Genomic DNA, 21,174 nt, shown 5'->3' with positions numbered 1-21,174 from the left:
TTCAGAAAGCCTTTGATAAAGTCCCTCACCAAAGGCTCTTAAAGTAAGCTGTCATGGAATAAGAGAGAAGGTCCTTTCATGGGTTGGTAACTGGTTAAAAGATAGGAAACAAAGGGTTGGAATAAATGGTCAATTTTCAGAATGGAGAGAGGTAAATAGTGGTGTCCCTCAGGGGTCTATACTGGGACCAGTCCTATTCAACATATTCATAAATGATCTGGAAACAGTGGCAAAATTTGCAGATGATACAAAACTACTCAAGATAGTTAAGTCCCAAGCAGACTGCGAAAAGCTACAAAAGGATCTCACAAAACTGGGTGAATGGGCAACAGAATGGCAGATGACATTCAATGTAGATAAATGCAAAGTTATGCACATTGGAAAACATAATCCCACCTATACATATCAAATGATGGGGTCTAAATGAGCTGTTACCACTCAAGGAAGAGATCTTGGAGTCACTGTGGATAGTTCTCTGAAAACATCCATGAAAAGTGCAGCGGCAGTCAAAAAAGCAAACAGAATGTTGGGAATCATTAAGAAAGGGATAGATAATAAGACAGAAAATATCATATTGCCTCTATATAAATCCATGGTACGCCCACATCTTGAATACTGCGTGCAGATGTGGTCACCCCATCTCAAAAAAGATATATTGGAATTGGAAAAGGTACAGAAAAGGGCAAGAAAAATTATTAGGGTTATGGAACGGCTTCCATACGAGGAGAGATTAATAAGACTGGGACTTTTCAGCTTGGAAAAGAGATGACAAGGGGGAGGGGATATGATAGAGGTCTATAAAATCATGACTTATGTGGACAAAGTAAAGAAGTGTTATTTACTCCTCCTCATAACACAAGAACTAGGTGTCATCAAATTAAATTAATAGGCAGCAGGTTAAAAACAAACAAAAGGTAGTATTTTTTTTCACACAATGCGCAGTGAACCAGTGGAACTCCTTGCCAGAGGATGTTGTGAAGGCCAAGACCATAACAGGTTCAAAAAAAGAACTAGATAAGTTCATGGAGGATAGGTCCATCAATGACTATTAGCCAGGGTAGGCAGGGATGGTGTCCCTAGCCTCTGTTTGCCAGAAGCTGGGAATGGACGACAGGGAGAAGATCACTTGATGATTACCAGTTCTGTTCATTCCCTCTGGGGCACCTGGCACTGGCCACTGTCGGCAGACAGGACACTGGGTTAGATGGACCTTTGGTCTGACCCAGTATGGCCGTTCTTATGTTCTTTCTTTTTGTCCCTTAGTAGTTGCAGCACCTCCTCAAAAGGAGGATAAGTCAGATAGATTCTTTCCACTCAGGTGGGGACAGGGAAGGTGGAAACTCAGGTTACGCTCCTGGGCGACAATATGATGTAGGTCCCGCAAAGATTTTTGCCAAGGTATTCCACTAAAGAGAAAGGAAGAGATGACTCTATTTCCAATGTAAATAACAAGTAGAATTCTTTATTCTTTAGAAAACAAAGTTTAATGCCTTTATACATCATAAAGGAACAATAAAAGGGAAAATCAGAGGGTTTTTTGCTTTGCTATTCACCTTCAACATTAGTCAAACTGCAAAGCTCAGCTAGAGCGCATTGCATATGGCTAATCTGTTTGCACATAAAAGCATACAGCTACAGTTGTTCTATTTTTCCTTTCATCTAACAAACTGTTTTTTCCAACAAAAGGAAAAGCCTATGCTGAATGTCAGCAATGAAGTCTTGCAAAGAACCAGGAGATGCATCACACCACACAGAGACATACCATACAGCCTGATCCAGAGGGGGGAATTTTAACAGAACAGGCTCAAATACTCATTTAGGAAGCAGGTACTTATAGATAATTACCCCATCTCAGATCCTGTCTATTATTCAGCTGCATGTATTTGCTGACTGTCACCTGATTTGTATCGTTGCCAGAGAGAATTTCAAATCTACACACACATTTATTTCTGCACACCGAATGTAATGCTTATAATGGGCTCTGATAGTGAGCCTTGGAGACTGAAATCCTCTATTCAAAAGAATAAATACAGCACATTGAACTGTAATGCAAACTTCTTTCTGGATAACTTGCTAATGCAACTTAAACTTAAGGGTAAGTCTACATTGCAATAGAAGATGTTTTCATAACTCAGGTTAGCTAGCCTGCATTCGCTAATTCAGGTTAAAATAGCATGGAAGGCAGGGCAGTTTGGCTTTCAACTTGGGTTAGCAACTTGAATTCAACCCCAGGCCGCTCTACAGGCTTTAACTCAAATTACTAACCCGAGTTAAAAGCAGAGTTGCTGTGTCTTCAGTGCTATTTTAACCAGAGTTAGCTAACACCAGTTAGTTAACCCAAGTTAAGAACACACCTTGTTTTTCCTCCTCCGGGACAGACATACCCTAAGGGTGAGAGGTTGGTCTTCATTCCCATTCAAATTTGACCATTCTACTGGTACTGCCAATAAAGGGAGGAGTATCTGCCAGTTGTAATGGTGGGTTTTGTGATATGGGGATCTATCAACAGAACTGAGATAACCCATTCCTTGCTAACAGGTCTGAAGATACTTTGGTCATCATCACCCTGCACTACAATTGAACCAGTGACCTACAGTTGAAACTATATGACCAGCCCTATGTCATCTAGTCCCCCAAAAGTAGCCTTTTCAGAGCTTACATACTATTGAAATCTCTAGACCAAAAAGGTGATGTAACCAGCTATTGGAGGCAGCACAAGGACTTGTGTTTTGTCCCATTTACCAGCTAATTTAGGCAATACTAAAGTAGTAATGTGGATTATAACTCAATTAAATTTAAATCAATGCCCCTACGTTTCAGATTTTTGTAGAAAGAAATTGAAGGAGCTAGCTGACTAATGCAAAAACCTGGCATGAATATTCATTTACTTTTTAAATAAATTCCCTTTGGTCATGCTCACACTCCTTATGTTCACTTTCCACAAATATTCATTCATTCAAGTTTTATTGGCATGCATGTTTGTGAAAAGTGAATTTCCAACTTACATGTGTGAATATGTACAGAAAAGCCGTTCCCGCGTGGAAGAATTTCTGTCTTTGGGTTCATCCAATGAGGAAGCAGAAACACTAACATGCAACTTATCTGATCCATCGCAACATAACTCAAGTTTATAATAGCAAATCCATACAGCAAACACATTCCGATATTTCCATTGAATAGTGAAGGCCACTGAACCGTTAATAAAATTTGAGTAAGTCACAAAAAAAGACTACATTCATTGGATATTGTACCAGGTGCAAATTACTTACTTCATTCTAGACATGGAAATAGTTATAGTGACTATCCCTTCCCTGAAGTCAGAGGGCTGTGCCTCATTAAGCAACGATAACCTGCCCTGAACAGGTGTACATAGCTCTAAGTTCCTACGGCCTAGTCTACACTACATGGCTAAATCATAGAAGATTAGGGTTGGAAGAGACCTCAGGAGGTCATCTAGTCCAACCCCCTGCTCAAAGCAGCACCAATCCCCAACTAAATCATCCCAGCCAGGGCTTTGTCAAGACGGGCCTTAAAAACCTCTAAGGAAGGAGATTCCACCACCTCCCTAGGGAACCCATTCCAGTGCTTCACCACCCTCCTAGTGAAATAGTGTTTCCTAATAGACCTCCCCCACTGCAACTTGAGACCATTGCTTCTTGTTCTGTCATCTGCCACCACTGAGAACAGCCGAGCTCCATCCTCTTTGGAACCCCCCTTCAGATAGTTGAAGGCTGCTATCAAATCCTCCCTCACTCTTCTCTTCTGCAGACTAAATAACCCCAGTTCCCTCAGCTTCTCCCCATAAGTCATGTGCTCCAGCCCCCTGATCATTTTCGTTGCCCTCCATTGGACTTATGTCGACTTACCCGTGGATGTGTCTACACTTAAATTTTGCTCCTGCCGACATAATTGCCTCACTACGCCAACTTAAAACACCACCTCTCCAAGCGGCGTAGAATCATGGTCGATGTAGTTAGGTCGACACAGTATCAATCGATCTAGACACTGCGTTACTTCCATCGACTTGTAGTGGCCAACAGGAGCTGTCCCACAATGCCCCACACTGACCTCTGCATCAATACAAACGCTCCTGGTGGAAGACTATACATACTTCCTCTCAGGGAGGCTGCATTTGTGCCAGGAAATGGCTGGAGGATACATTTTTGTAACAGCCACTGTATATTTCCTTAGGCAAGTGCCAAAAATACATTCCACTCAATCAGATTCAGTGCCAGCAATCATAGCCTTTTCTTATCATGTCTTTTCCTGATGTCTTGTATATGCAAGTTTCAGATGTTTTATGCACAGGAGTTTATACGAGCTGAGTTCCAACACCCTCCTGCCCGCAGTAGCAGTTGCATACCTATGCTTGAAAGTGGAACTATGTGATTTAAAAATCAAGAGAATGAAACAGATTGGGCGAAGGGGTCTCAAAGGTTTTCAAACTGTTGACTCATTCTGAGTGTCCTGTGCATGCTTTCCCTCCAAATCACAACACACCGACAGTCCCACCGCCACTCCCTGTTTGCGACTGTATAACATCCTTGTTCCAGCTACAGCAATTGCTTAAATGGAAAAACAGCCCCAGGGCGGTATTTGACTGTCTTTGATGTGAGAGAAGGTTAAGCACACGGCTCACTTCTGCTCTCGTATTCATCGCCCCCTCCCATCCGTTCCATTTCATCTTCTATGGGGGGATTAAATCCTAAACTGGTCAGCAGATTAAGTCCAACCCAGTAGATCTGTTTCGTCTCTAATTCTAATTTAAGTTCTTGTGACAGTGATCTTGTGACCTTCTAAAATGGCAATTAACAATCAACGATGCCTTGGTGCCAGGGCCGGCTCCAGGCACCAGCCTACCAAGCATGTGCTTGGGGTGGCACCTGGAGGGGGGCAGCGCTCAGGCCCGAGAGCGGGGCCGCGACTGGGCTCGCCGCCCTCCCCGCGGCGCTCCGGCCGGCCGGGGAGAGCGGGGCCGCGGCTGGGCTCTCCGCCCTCTTCCCAGTGCTCCGGCCGGTCGGGGAGAGCGGGGCCCGCGGCGGGCTCGCCGCCCTCCCCCTGGCGCTCCTGCTGCCGGGGACAGCGGAGCCGCTGCGGGCTCACCGCCCACCTTGCGGCGCTCCGGCCGGTCGTGGAGAGCGGAGCCGCTGCGGGCTCGCCGCCCTCCCCCCGGCGCTCCAGCTGGTCGGGGAGAGCGGGGCCCCGGCCGGGCTCTCCGCCCTCCCCCCGGCGCTCCTGCCGCCGGGGAGAGCGGAGCCGCAGCTGGCTCGCCACCCTCCTCCCGGCACTCCGGCCGGTTGGGGAGAGCGGGGCCCCGGTCGGGCTTGCCGCCCCCCCCCCCCGGCGCTCCTGCCGCCGGGGAGAGCGGGCCCGCGGCCGGGCTCTCCGTCCTCCTCCTGGCGCTCCGGCCGGCCGGGGAGAGCTGGGCCGCGGCCGGGCTCGGCGCCCTCCCCTGCCGCGTTCCCCAGCGGGGGGCGGCGGGAGGCTTTTTTGCCTGGGGCAGCAAAAAAGCCAGAGCCGGCCCTGCTTGGTGCTATGGGGCAGCCCCTCCATCTCCCGTAATAACCTCCTCCACTGCAGCCCCAGGGACCTGGTACTTGCCTGTTGAAATTCCAGTGCTGTAACAGAATGTTAGTACTTCACACAACACTGCTGGTTGCCATCCACTGCAGCCTTTGGGATCAAGGTGCAAATGTAGCAAAAAAGGGAGTGTAGAAGATGCTCTGTAGAAGACACCTGAGCAGCTCTACTCCCCATCCTTTGTATCAGCAGATGCATATTAACATTTACGCTCTCATTCTGCACCTCATTCTTGGGAGGAGCTCCCCGTAAACATCTGCAAAATGACCTCATTAGCCTTCTTCAAATCCCTCTTTAAAACTTTGCTTTGCCTACAAAAAACGTAACAGGTAGGCCCCTGGTGTGCTGAGACACTGGCCATCATACTGACCTACACTGTCTCACTGTTTCCCTGTACTCCTCCATCTGTATCCATCTGTTCTCTCTTCTTTTACAAATAGATTATAAGCTCCTTGGGAAAGGCACCATCTTTCCATTCAGTATTTGTACAGCGCCTGGCGCAAAGGGGTCCTGGTCCATGACTAGGGTTCCTAGGTGCTACTACAATACAAATAATAATAATACCCCTACCAGTCTGCTGGTGCAAGTGACTTGCAGTGATTTGTCCATGAGCAGAAGCAAGTGTTCTGGTCTCTTTTTGCTCAAGAAGGATGGAGAGGGTTCAGAGAAGAGCCAAGAAAATGTTTAAAGGATTAGAAAACTCAAGGAATTCCATCTGTTTTGCTTAACAAAGACAGGGTTAAGGGGTGACTTGATCACAATCTGTAAGTCTCTTCACAGGGAACTAATATTTGATACTGGGCTCTTCAATCTAGCTAACAAAGATATAAAAGATCCAATGGCTGGAAGTTGAAGCTAGATACATTCAAACTGGAATCAAGGTGTACATTTTGAACAGTGAGCCTTCCTCTCAGGAGCTCTGAAAACACACTGCATCACCACATTCTTTAAGTGTACTGCATAGAAATAGGATAGTATCCTTTTAAATAGTGTGTAAATCCTATAGTGGCGCTTACGGTGTTCTATGTTTGAGAAGCCACAAGAAACCAGCCAGGGCAGCAGTATAGATTTAGCTGAGCCTAGCATGTTTATGTAGAGTTAACAAACACAGTTATTTGGACCCAACTAATATGTTAGATACACTCTAGTTCAAACAGGAATTATTTTGGGTAAGTTCTATAGCCAGAGGTTGGACTGGAGGATCACAGTGGTCCCTTCTGGTGTTAGAATCTCTGAACTGTGCCTGGTAGTTTTTCCTCCTACTGCTATTATTGTGTGAAAAGCAAAAGACACAACACTGAATCCCCCTATGTGAAATTCAGTGCTTCCAGAATATGAGGCATTCTAAACTGCAGGCCCTGGTTTGACACACAATGTAGCCATTTCACTCCTTTTACTGCACCAAATGAATCTCCACTTTGACCAGGAGGGACTACCTGTAAGGGTGAGAAGATAGTTCACGCTCTGTTCCATTCACCAACCAACAACAAAAGAAAGTAATCATGCGCTGTTATGGGTTAGTTTTTTCCCTTAATCATGGAGCTGGAGTGCTTTATAATGAAAAGACAGAAGAAATTGGGGAGCGAAGAGTATGCATTAACTCAAGATTACACAGGCTCATTTCCTCAGGTTAGCTAGGATTGTGAAGCTATTGTTCTCTGCACTAATATTCCAGTAATTTGGTCAGTGAGTGATGTGGGGATTGCATTAGTTCTAATTTCACTGGCAAGATATGGTTCCCACTACTCTCAGTGATGAGTCACGCACAGCAAGCCATTTCCTGCCATACCACATGGAGTATTTTACACACACCAAATCTATTTCATTTCACAGCTCATTCCAGGCAGTTTCTCCTACGCCACCACTGACTGAGCAATAATGCTTCGGAACCCTTTGAATCTGCTGCTAACCTCAGTGTCCTTGCCTGTGGTCTCATGCCCCTTCCTGAGTTGGAAAGTGGGCCTCCTGGGTTCCATTTCTTGCTCCAGGAAGGCGTGTGCTACAGCTAAATAAAATCAGTTGACTTATTCCTTTCTCTCTATATAAATAGATAGACACACACAGTGCTAGGCAATGCCAAACCTATGGAGTGGTTACAGACTTCCTGGTCCTCCATAGTTACCAGAAACACCGCGTGTGGCAGCGAGGAATTTAACAGAGGTCAGGCTGTTCTCTAGTTGCTGCTTAAAGCATGGCTCTTTGTGTCTATGTCCTCACACTACAAAACCCATAGTCAGTGCTAAATAAATATGGGTAGAAATAGTATGTATGTAGGCAGAAATATATGGTATGCATGCACACACCACCCTCCCCCACACACATTTGCCCATTTCTTTAGCACCAATCCAGTGCTCAACATTGATAAACTCCACAGGTCAGGGCCAATACACATTTTGTCCTGCACAATCTAAGAGAGGGACAGTTAAGGCAGAATACCCTGATAAACTCAGAACAGGGAATAACAGAGTTTTATTATTATTATTGGCTGATTTCTTTACATAGTAGAGAGGTGCCTAAGACAGACGGTCTTTGTTCACCTGTCAGCAGCCACATCTCTCTCGTCAAAGATATGAACAGAGTCTCTTGTGGGTTGCCAAAACACTCTTTACACTAGCATACTAGATAGTATATATCTGATCAAAGGGTTATCAATGTCATGGAACAGACACTCCCACCTGAGCCATCATGCTCTGTAAGAGTAAACAGGAGCAGGTATGCCCAATGTATCCTTCACAAAGACACCCTCATTAATCAGATTTACACTGATGTTTTCCCCCACCTCCTCGAATGTTGGGGAGACAAGCAGTAATATCATTGCAATGGCTCTGTCAAAAGCTTACATTCCAGCTAACACAGATTGACGTGCTGTGCTCTTTCAGACATTGGAAGGTGGCAATGAAGCCTAATAACTTTATTAATCGAGAGACTCAGAAACGAGGCTGACAATGGAGTTAATTATGTTCTTTTGCTCTGCTGTTTGACATGGGCCTGAGACATTTTTATGAAGCTTGTTACCTGTCACAGAGAAAGGAAAAGAACAACCCCAGTGAATTTATTATAAGCTAGCTAGAAATGGAAGTGTGAGATATTTGTTCTTTGCAGAAAAGCTGGTGCATGACTAGCTGCATCTTCTGGGATGGTAAGAATTCAATCTAAGTAATTCATCAAGAGATGAATTGATTCAAGAGGGTCACGATCATCCAGTGAAAATAGCGGGCAGGTGCTAGCAGGGAGGTAGGGAATCTAATGGTTACCTCAAGAGGCCTGATTATCAAGGCTGTTTACCTGGCTTTGCCATCAATTTGTTGTGTGATGTTGGGGGGGGGGCTCCCATTTCCTCAGTTTCCCAAGATGTACAATGAGGATAACATTTTCCTAATTCCCTAGTATATCACAGGATTTAGAGTCTGATTTTTAAACAACGGCCTCTCTTTGTGTAGCCACATTTTGCACTTGCAAGTGAGGACATGCAAACAACTGCCTAATGGCACTTGCAAATTTCTGTCCAGGTCACTCCTAACCCTAACCTGCAAGCTTTCTGCACTCAGAGCCCTCATCAGCTTTAATAGTAAAACAGGGTACACAAGCAATGAGGGATTTGGGCTAATATGGTGCAGTTGCTGCATCACACTTGATTTCATTTCATGGAGTCTAAGGGCAGAAGGGACTGTTAGATCATCTAATTTGACCTCCTATATATCACGGATGATTACATTTCACCTAGGTACCCCTGTATTGAGCCCAATAACTTGTGTTTGGCTAAAGCATCTCTTCCAGAAAGGCCTCCAGTCTGGATCTGAAGCCTTCAAGAGATGGAGAATCCACCACTCCTCTTAGTAGTTTGTTCTAATGGTTAATCACTCTCACTGTTAAAAATGTGTCTTATTTCTAATTCAGATTTGTCTAACTTCAGCTTCCAGCCACTGGTTCCTATTCTATGTTTCTTTGCTAGATTAAAGAGCCCTTTAATACCTGGTATTTTCTTCCTGTGAAGGTCCTTACACACTGTAATCACGCCATGTCTCAATCTTCTTTTTGATAAACTGAACAGATTGAGCTCCTAATCTCTCAAGGTAAGACATTTTCTATAGCCCTCAAATCACTTTGGTGGCTCTTTTTTCAACAGTCTCCAATTTTTCAACCTACTTTTAAAAATGTGGACACCAGAACTGTAGACACTGTTCCCGAATCAGTGTCAGTGTCATATACAGAGGTAAAAATCACCTCCCTACTCCAACTCACGACTGCCTTGTTTATACATCCAAGGATCACATTCGCATTGCACCGGAAGCTCATGTTCAGTTGCTTATCCACTATGACCCCTAAATCCTTTTCAGTCACAGCTTTCCAGGAGACAGTCCCCCATTCTGTAGCTATGACCTACATTCCTTTTTCCTAGTTGGGTAACTTTGCATTTGGCTGTATTAAAACCCATTTTGTTTGAATGGGCCCAATGTACCAAGCAATCCAGATTGCTCTGTATGACTGCCCTGTCTGCATCATATACCATACTACCAATCGTTGTCATCTGCAAGTTTTACCTGCAATGATTTTATGTTTATGTCCGGATCACTGATGAAAATGTTATATTGAACTGGCCCTAGTACTGATCCCTGAGGAACTCCTCTGGAAACATCTCCATTCGATGATGATTCCCCATTGAGGGCTACTTTTTAAGATCTGTCAAATTTTCCTATTCCTCATCCATTTCACATGTGCTTTATTGATAGTGTATACTGCTAACTTTTTATTCGGGATGTCATGAAGTACCAAGTCAAATGCCTTACCAAAGTCTAAGAATATTACATCCACTCAGTTATTTTTCATCAACCAAACTTGTAAATCTCCTCAAAGAACAAAATCAGCTTTGTTTGACAAGACTGATTTTCCATAAAACCATGTTGACTGGCATTAATTATATTCCTGCCCATATCAGCTTCTTCATTTTTATTTCTTTGCCCTGAATAGATGTCAGGCTGATCATCTTATAACGACTTGCCATTTTGGAATATTACATTTCATTTGCCTAAAAGACTTGCAGGTCATTTTCTGTTCATCTCTTATGCAAGCTGTCAGTATGCAGCATATTAGACTTTAAGCAAGATGGAGGTAACCAGATTGATTACTAAAAAGAATTCAGAAGTAACTCATTAAAATGGGAAAGAAATTTTGTTTGAGCTACTTGGCTTACTTTATGAATAATCACTAGGTAACTGCAACTTCTAATTTAAAATAAAAACCTATAAACCACAAACTGCAGCTGCTAACGTGGACACCTTCAAAACTTCAAAAACACATTTTGAGGATTGCATACTGTGTTAAACCAGGCCACTTTCCGGTTATGTTACAGTAAATGAATCGCTTAATGTGCTAAGATAATAACACCACCACCTAGCTCTCATATAGCACTTCTCAGCTGTGGATCTGAAAGCACTTTACAAATAGAGGTCTAGATTGTTATCCCCATTTTACAGATGGGGAAACTGAGGCACAGAGCGCTGCAGTGACTTGCCAATGGCATCTGCTTTCCATTCATTCACCAGATAAAATGTACATACTCATGAATTTATTTGTATTCAGGTAGCATGAAGGAGCCCCAGTCATGGACCAGAACCCTACTACGCTAGGTGCTGTACAAACACAACACAAAAAGACGGTCCCGGCCCCGAAGTGCTTACAGTGTAACTACCTGTAATTTTTCCTTCTCCAAAATGGGCACCTCGTGGTCTTGGATCCATGACAAATGGGCTATTCCTCTTCATTTTCCAAGCATGAAGGGTTTTGGGTTTTTTTTAATTCTCTCTAGCTTCACAGCATAGTGCCAATACATGGATCTGTTCAGCCAACTGACTGCCTCTGACTCCCCAGCCAACCACCCAAGCTGAGAAAACAAACCATAAATTCTGATTAATAACCATCGCAGACCACTAGCCATCTCCTGGCAGGATATTTAATCGACTTATTTATGACACAAAAACTGGAAGTGAAAACTAATGGCAAAGATCCCAATACAAGAATCCCAGCCTGTCACCATCGCTCTCCAGGAATGCTCCCTATGGAATAAAGGAAGGGCGGAGCAAGTGTGGGGGAGGAGGAGGACAGACTGTTCTTTGCAAAATGAAGTATGAAATTGAGAGGGAAAAAAGTGTGATCTATTTCAGGTATTTTCCCTACATCCATCTCTTTTGAAAGTCAAATATCCCAGCGATGAACATTCGAGAGAATAAACATCCCAAGATAAAACACTAATAACTGAGTGGCCTTTTACGGTATAAAATTGCAGAATTTGGTTCATTATTGTAGGGAGGATGCATTGCACCTTTATCTGAGGCATCCAGCATTGGCCACCGCCAGCAACAGGATACTAAACTAAGGGTATGTCTCCATTATAATTAAACACTGTGGCTGGCCCATGTCAGCAGACTCGGGCTCATGCTACAGGGCTGTAAAATTGGGGTGAAGGCATCGGGGATGGAACTCTGGCTCTGGGACCCTCTCCCCTTGCAGGGTCCCAGGGTTCAGGCTCAAACTCAAGCCCGAATATCTACACCGCAATTTCCAGCCCTGTAGCGTGAGCCCAAGTTAGCTGACATGGGCCAGCCGCAGGTGTTTAATTACAGTGTAGACATACCTTAAATGATCCATTGGCCTGTTCTGGTGCAGTGATTCCCAAGTCTACCACACTGATGAGCTCTAACCCAGATGTACTAACTTGGGACTAAAGCCAGGTCCACACTAGAAACTTTTGCCTCTATAGTAATGTTGGCTAGGGGTTGAAATTTTTTTTAATGACCTTTCTATACCAGCAAAAGTCTTAGGGCTTGTCTACGCTTACATTTTATAGCGCTCTCATTTGCTGGCTCAGGGGGGTGAAAAATCACCCCCCTGAGTTCAGCAAGTCTGAGCGCTTTAAAGCGCTATTGTAGACAGCGCTGGGAGCGTGGATTACCAGGAGTGCTGGGAGAGCTCTCCCAGTGCTCGTGTGCAACCACACTCGCACTCAAAGCGCTGCCGTGGGAGCATTCCCACTGCAGCACTTTGAAGTTTCCTGTGTAGACATATCCTTAGTGTAGACATAGTTATACCAGCAAGAGTGCTTTCCCAGTAGAGCTTATTTTGTTCTGGGAACTGGTATAACCTATACTGGCAAAAACACTCTTGCTGGTACAAACTGTGTCTACACGAGGAGGTTTTGCTGGTATAGCTATACTGGCAAATCTTTACTAGTGTTGGCCAGGCCAGTGTAAACAGAGAAAGCAGACATGGACTATATTGTCTTACTGACAATATTTTACTTCAGCGGGAACATGACTATATAACATATATACCTTTTATCCCTGCCTTACTGAAGGCTTTTAAGTCCCTCTAACCCGCTGGAAAAAAAAAATCTTAGTGGCCCTGATCTAGATCATTCCCTTTTATCTCCTTGGACTCAAGCATGCTCTCTCCCAGAACATACCTGAGGTGGCTTCATCTTGTACCCTTATGACTTGATTTTGAGAGATGCCACCCACAATTCCCATAGACTTCGATAGGAGCTGTGAGCATTTCAGCGACTCTGAGAATCAGGCCATCAGTCTCCTTGACCTTGTCAGCTCTTGGGATTTTAATGCCAGATATTCCCTCTGTCATGATCAATCAGGCTGCAGCCTTCAGAGATTTTCAAAGCCACCTAAGGGCTTTGGATGCCCAGTTCCCACTAAAATTAATAGGCTCTAGATGCTGTGACAGACCCAGACCAGTGGGATACAGGAGTCTGGTAGAGGGCAAATATACTGGTCACTGGATGAGTAGTTTTCTATTCCCTGAGTGACCAGAGCAGAGGCTGCACTAGAGTAATCAGGAACCTGCTAGAACCAGTTAAGGCAGGCAGGCTAATTAGGACACCTGGAGCCAATTAAGAAGAAGCTGCTAGAATCAATTAAGGCAGGCTAATCAGGGCACCTGGGTTTTAAAAGGAGCTCACTTCAGTTTGTGGTGGGAGTGTGAGGAGCTGGGAGCAAGAGGCACAAGGAGCTGAGAGTGGGAGGGTGTGCTGATGGAGGACTGAGGAGCACAAGCGTTATCAGACACCAGGAGGAAGGTCCTGTGGTGAGACTAAGGAAGGTGTTTGGAGGAGGCCATGGGGAAGTAGCCCAGGGAGTTGTAGCTGTCATGCAGCTGTTACAGGAGGCACTAGAGACAGCTGCCGTCCACAGGGCCCTGGGCTGGAACCCGGAGTAGAGGGCGGGCCCGGGTTCCCCCCAAACCTCCCAATTGACCTGGACTGTGGGTTCTTCCAGAGGGGAAGGTCTCTGGGCTGTTTCCCAACCCACATGGTGAATCTCTGAGGCAAGAAAATCCGCCAATAAGCGCACGACCCACCAAGATAGAGGAGGAACTTTGTCACAATGCTTAAATCCTTTTAAGTGGCCTTGAAAAATCTCAGACTAAAACTGTCAGCGTCTGCTAACAGTGACAAATGTTATAGGAACCAAATATTGGCAAAGATTTTTTTATTATTGTATTTCTTTCCCATGCAATCTAAGAGCCCATATGAAACCAAATTCCAACATTGCTAGCATTTTTGCTTGAACAACAGGCACAATTTCTCAGCAGCTCATCTTCTACCACTTTCTTTTTTAAATAGTTTAGATGGGTGAGACGCTCATTGTCAAGTCCCGATTACGGCAAGGAGCAGCGATGCCATACGCAGTCTTATCTGGAGGGGATGTGAACTAAGGAACGCTCCGATTATTCAAACTATTTCTGAAAAGTTTGGCAGGTCTCCCGGCTGAAGTTAATCTTCCCATCCTCACAGCACTGGCTGAAATACAGTGGAAGCTTCCCACCCGCCAATAAAAGTCAGATTCTGTAGCGATGCATCAGGCTTGCTGACAGTGGCTACATCAACACTACGAGCTAGGGGTGTGATTTATTGAGTTAGCACAAGTATAAATAGCAGCAGTTTCAGGCGGGTTTGTGCTTGGCTCGGCTAAGCCATGCCCCTGCTGCTGCTACCTGTGCTACACAGCTATGCTGCTATTTATACTGGCACTAGTTCAAGGAGAGGAGTGTGTGTACATGAGCAGAGGAATCACACCCCTAGCTCATCATGCAGATGTAGCCTTAAAAGAGCCACCAGCAAACGCTGTCTTGTATTTGAAGGACATTTACCCAAATTGGATTCCGTGCTGTGAGTGAAAGGCTTCCATTTTAGTTAAGCTCTGACTAGGATAGGCAAATTCCAACTCCCAGTGCCGAGTGTGCGAGAAGCTGCCAGGGTAAATTTATTATCTGGCTCGCTAGATTTTTGTCTGGTTTTTTAACGTTCTGTTTTGTGAATTTCCTGCGTGAGAGGTGCTGGGGACTGGAGTGCTCCGTGCGGCTTTAGAATTGCTGAAGCCCTCTTAGCAGAAATGCATGCCAACCCACCATGGTGCCTCAATCGCTCTCTGCAGGAATCTCCTCCAAGTCCATCTCCATGGCTCACATCATAATTGGCCTGTCATGTGAGAATGCCAACAAGGGGACATCCTCATCAAACCATGGTGTATTTTATAATATGGGCAACTGTCTATTAAAATCAGAATTGAGATCTCCCCGTACAGCTCATCTCTTGCAGACCAAGCAGATAAGCACAGCCTGGCTTGGATTCTGACCAATAAGCTAGAAATGAAAGGTTCTGTATAGAGCTGGTTGAAAAAATGCTAATTTTTTTTTCCAGGGAAATTCAGAAAAATTTTAGTTTTTGCCAGATTTTCTGTTAAAATGTTTGGATTTCAAAAACCATTTTCAGTAAAAATCCTTGGGTTTGGGGGACATTTTTTCTGTTTTACAAACGGAACCAAAACCAGAATATTTTTGTTTGCCAATATTTTTGTTTGATGAAAACCATTTTCATAAAATCAAAGTTATTTGACAAAGCAAGTTCTAACTAGCTGTAGTTCTATTCGCTGGGCTAATCTGGAGTGTCTAATCCCACCATGCAATGTAGTATGTTGAGCCTAGGTAAAATTAGTCTAAGAGGAGAGAACACCTCACTCACTCTCTGCTTACTGAGAGCACTAATAGCCTTATGTCAAACCCCCTTTGCTTGCAGGGAATTGGCAATAGGAGGGGGAAAGTAGTTTGTGTATTACACAGTTTAACCTTGACACGTTCTATCCTAGCCCATCAATGGAAGCTGAAGAATCTATTAGCTGGCAAAGCCCATATAGTGTAAATATTTAAACAAAAATGATTAAGAGACTGTCTTGTGATTCTGGGTACCCAGCTTGGTAGGTGGTCTGATTTTCAGAAGTGCTGAGCACCCATAACTCCAAAAATAAAGTTTGTGGGAGCTGCTGGTGTTCAGAACCTCTGAAAGGTCAGGCTCAGTGTGTCTAGTTGAGCATCTAAAACAGGGATCTCAAACTCAAATCACCACGAGGGCCACATGAGGACTAGTACACTGGCCCAAGGGCCACATCACTGACACCTTTTCATATAAAGGTACAAAAGCCCCCCCACCCCCTGGCCCTGTCCCCACTCCACCCTTTCCATGAGGCCCTGCCCCGCCCCTTCCCACCCCTTCTCTGCCCCCATTCCAAACCCTTCCCCAAATCCCCACCCCTGCCCTGCCTCTTCTTCGCCTCCTCCCCATAGCGCGTGGCTCCCCGCTCCTCTCCCCTCCCTCCTGGAAAATGCTAAGTGTTGCCAAACAGTTGTTTGGCAGCGGGAAGCGCCTGGAGGTAGGCAGAGGAGCGGGGATGCAGCGCGCTGAGGGAAGGGGGGGACGGGGAGCTTGGCAGCCAGAGGAAATAACTCCGGGGGGGGGGGGGTGAGGGTGCGGGGACCTTGGCGGGCCGTAGCAAATAACTCTGCGAGCCACATGCGGCCCACGAGCTGCATGTTTGAGACCCCTGATCTAAAATTAGTGGCTGCTTTTGAAAACATTTCCTTTCTCCACCGCTGACCCAGTCAGGGCAGCAGGAGTCTTAGACAAGACCCTAAACAAGTAAGGAAAAGAGCTGTTAATATAAGCAATGTGGCAAAAACTTTTTTTCAGAGCCACTATAGCTTCAGAGAACATCTACATGATGTGCCAGGCAGGTGGCGGAAGAAGGAGATTCCAAGAAGCAGAGCAAAGGCAACGTCTATGAATTAATAAGGATACAAAGTCTCCTGGGTAAAGGAACATGCACAGTAGGAGCAGCCATTAAACCTTTCCAACTATTCAGCCATGCCTGTAGTGTGTTATGGGGTAGTTTTCAGAAATAGTCAACATTCTTCAACCAAAAAATGAGAGTTTACTGCTCATGAGAAGAACAACAAATAACTCAAGTTTGAGCTAGAGACTGATACTGTCAAACTCATCCTGAACACAGCTGTGCCAATGTACCACAATTCTTATCTTCAGCATTAGCTGCTATTGCAGTCCTGGGTCTCCAAACACAGCAGTGCTAATTCACCACAATTCTAATCCGCAGCACTGTCTGCTATTGCAGTCCTGGTCTCCATCCACAGCTCTGCCAATACACCTCAATCCTGATCTGCTTCGCTCCATTACTATCCCAGTCCTTCTATTTTCCGAAGTCCCTAGGTCAGCTAATTCCTCTCTGTTCCAACCTATGTAACCTCCTGCTATCCCAGGCCTCAGGCTAGCTGTTTGAATACAGACCTAGGATCTGGGTTGGGCTTGTATAACCTGTGCTGCTAATTCAAGCAAGCTAGATCAAAGCTAGCTCAGGTATGTCCACACAGGCAGTCACGTCTCTGATTGCAGTGTAGCTGTACCCTTAGACTCTATTGAAAATCCCACCCTACACAGCCTGCCCAACACCATACAGCAATGGCCCAATTTTCAGAGGTGCTGAGTGCCTACAGCTCCCAGCGGAGTCAATGGGAATCATAGTTGCTCAGAGCATTGAAAAGCAAAGCCTTACGTGAAAATAATCCAGATTACATGAGTCCCTCTAGTCCTTCCTCCCTTCACATTCCCTATCAGAGGAGCCTGTTATAACTAACCTGCATGGCATTACTGGCCCAGCTGTAGTATATTTTTACCTCTAGCTGCATCTTGGCACAGTTCCTGGTACTCTATTACAAGGCACATATTAGAATGATAAGCACCAAAAAGGCCCCTGTATTAAATATGATTGACGCTCAAGCAACTTCATAGAACTTAGCTTATTCTCAGTGAAAAAGGAGCTTCATTAATGGTAGCCATACTTTCAATTTACAATTCCTTAATGTATAATGTAGCAATTTACAGTGGACTTAGGTATAATTATTGTATTACAATGCATTTAAACAGAACTACATACGTATTCCCTTCCCTTCTTAACGGCTTTTCCCGTTTACATGGGGGTTTGTAGTTAATCATTTGATGTGATTATATAGTTATATGACTGACAGTATTATTCATCTATTCTTGCAGTTAATTTATGTATAATCAATGTGTGAAAATAACAGGAGTACTTGTGGCACCTTAGAGACTAACAAATTTATTAGAGCATAAGCTTTCGTGGGCTACAACCCACTTCTTCGGATGTATGCTCTAATAAATTTGTTAGTCTCTAAGGTGCCACAAGTACTCCTGTTATTTTTGCGGATACAGACTAACACGGCTGCTACTCTGAAACCAATCAATGTGTGGTTAATAGTTAAGTTGTAGGATAAGGATAAGTAAGGTAAGGTTGCAATGTAAGGCCTTCATAGGTTCAGAAGAATCATCCCTATGTTAAGTACATTCTGGTCTCTAATCAATAGAAACTGCATTGATTTTTTTGAGTGCCCCTTTCAGGGTCTCTGGCAAAGGCCATCGCCCCAGTGGACTTTATAGATTTTTCTCACTAGCTTGGACTTGTCATCCTGTCTTTTTACTGCATAAAAAGTGCAATATGACCAGAGAGATTGAAGTGTTCTCCTACTGAATGTAGGAGAACACTTCAATCTCTCTGATCACTCAACAACAGACCTCAAAGTGGCAATTCTTCAACAAAAAAACCTTCAAAAACAGACTCCAACGTGAAGCTGCAGAACTGGAATTAATTTGCAAACTAGATACCATCAGATTAGGCCTGAATAAAGACTGGGAGTGGTTGGGTCATTACAAAACCTAAACTTAATTTCCCCAATACTAATTTCTCCCTACTGTTACTCACACCTTCTTGTCAACTGTCTGTAATGGGCCACTCTCTTACCACTTCAAAAGTTATTTTTCCTCCCTTGGTATCCTGCTGTTAATTGATTTATCGTTAGACTGACTTAACACTTTGTAAAGCACCCCCATCCTTTCATGTATTTATACCTGCTCCTGTATTTTTTACTTCATACATCTGATGAAGTGGGTTCTAGCCCATGAAAGCTTACGCCAAATAAATTTGTTAGTCTCTAAGGTGGCACAAGGACTCCTCGTTTTTTTTGCTGATACAGACTAACACGGCTACCACTGAAACCTTTGTAATGATACCTTACAAGAGACCTTTTGCATAAAGCATATTCCATTTTCATCATACTCACTCATAAGCATATTTCCATAAAACATATGGAGTGCAACATCACAGTCACTTTGAAAAAAGTTGATGCAGTGTCATGACAAGTAGGGTCCTCCAAATGGGCAACCCTTTGAAATGCAGATGCGATACTGCAGGGGAGGGAGCAGAGTCTAGTGGTTAGAGGGGTGCCCAGCAGACAGAATTCTGATCAAAGCCTGGTCTACATGGGATGACAAATAGAGCTGGTCTGAATGTCAAAATATGCTGTTATGCTGAAACTTCAGTTTGGGTTGGTTTTAAGAGAGATTCTATAGCCTGGTGATATAGCTACTGGCCCAGCAAGTGGGCAATCTAGGTCCAAAACCCTGCTCTGCCTGGTTTAGAGTGATGAGGGATGAAAAACTGCTCTGAATTCAGGCCAGTACCCCCAGGCTATCAAGAGTGACTAACACATGCAAATGTTTCACAAAACCCTTTTGAAAGGTTTTGTTTTCATTCCAAAGCAGAATGAAAAAAATCTGTAACCTCAAAAAAATTGCTGTGAAATTGGATTGTTGTCCTCTGGTCTGTTTGAGTGATAAATGCATGACAGTCTATAAAAAGGCTAACGGTAGAGAGTGAGAAAAACAGACACAAGTAGGCAGGGGAGAAAAGAAAAGATCTGTTATGTGAGAAGAGACATGGGAAGGCCATTTGAGAAGGCAGCTTAAGCAGAGAAGAAGGCTCTGATACCAGGAGCCACATTGTGAGAAGTGACAGAGGAGACATATGCTAGAAGGCCCTAGCGAGTTGTTATATGACTGTTTTAATTAACACTCTTCAATTTCTTGTCTTAACCGCTCAATCTCCCTTACCTTCTTGATACAGCAAGTGTATGGAACCCCGCAAGCCAGAGGACCACTGCCGTTGCATGAATGGTACTGATTGACGTTCCAGTCTTTATATTCATCACCTCCACAACAAGAGAACTGTACAAACAAAGAAATTAAAAAATGCATCATAACCAAGTGATAAATAACAGCCTGTTTGCAATATGATAAATATTTGCAGCATTTAACTGAAACTAATAAGAAGGGGATTCCTTATTCATGCTACCGGACAGGGGCCGACTCGGAGGGTTAGGAACAGGCTCAAGCTAGCAAGGCAGCCTTGACGTGCCTGAAGCACTGAAGCAGGGCAATAGGAAAGCGCAAGTAATTTTTTAATACTGAATATTTTCAACCCGTCTGTACATGTATCCTCTAAGCCCATCGCTCCCCTGGGCATGGCTAGGATTTCAAGAGCTAGTTTGTGGAACGGACATTACAAGAGCTCAAATTATTTCTTGCCCAATAGAGCAACAAACACAACTCAACAGAAGTAGGAGTCAGTTTGCTATGAACAATGAGAGTTCTACAAAGTCCTTTCGGCAGCTTGTTCTTGAAGACACAATGAGGCTCTATGAGCTGAGGGGTGAAAACATTATGCACTTGCGGATTTTCCTACAGACATTTGGATGTACAAGAGTATGCGTTTGTGTAAAACTACAAGGCATTGGTGGTCTAAAAGACCACTTCTCTGTTCATTTAAAACAGGACAAACGACTGGAGAACATGCAGGAACAATCCTGCCAATGAACAAAAGGGACAGACGATTTGATTCTATAGGTCTTTTTAAACTCTAAGGTAAGACTTTTGCTCTCCTTTTCTTTATAACAGTATCATATGGGGCTTTTTAGTGTATTAAACTGTTACTCTTTAGTCCAGGTGGTTAGCCAATATTTGGGGTCTTTTGGATTGTTTCCATTAGGAGAAGAAATTGATGAAAGAGTCAGGTATTTATTGCAATCCTATTTATTTACAAAGAACATACACAAATTCCTATTTCTCTGAACAGAGTAGGAGTCAGTTTCCTTGTTCACACTCCCAAGCCTCTTTCCAGCCAATACTCTGCCTAAAAAGCTCTCTCTCAGGGCCGCGTTAACCATTGTTTCTCTTGTTATTTCCTGGCTCTCTATTTATTTTCCTGCTTCTGGCTGCTTCTGACAGACAAATACAGCTCCACCAAATAATATCCAGCCCCTATATTTGAATTCAGTCTCCAGGGAAAACCCCTCAGATCACATGGCTCAGCTCCTACTCCAAACTTGCGCCAT

General features: G+C 44.1%; 1 protein-coding gene across 1 annotated transcript in view; it reads right to left on the bottom strand.

Annotated features, from left to right (window-relative positions):
- The window catches only part of LOC135874779 (tetraspanin-15-like), a 198,079-nt gene that overhangs the window by 59,646 nt on the left and 117,259 nt on the right, over nt 1-21,174 (bottom strand). The window contains exon 5 of the mRNA XM_065399708.1: nt 19,895-20,008. Coding sequence (XP_065255780.1) covers nt 19,895-20,008 — 114 coding nt within the window. The remainder of the gene's footprint in view (nt 1-19,894; nt 20,009-21,174) is intronic.

This window comes from Emys orbicularis, chromosome 2, assembly GCF_028017835.1.
Source record: "Emys orbicularis isolate rEmyOrb1 chromosome 2, rEmyOrb1.hap1, whole genome shotgun sequence".
Classification (NCBI taxonomy): Eukaryota; Metazoa; Chordata; order Testudines; family Emydidae; genus Emys; species Emys orbicularis.
This window is presented reverse-complemented; position numbering and strand designations above follow the sequence as displayed.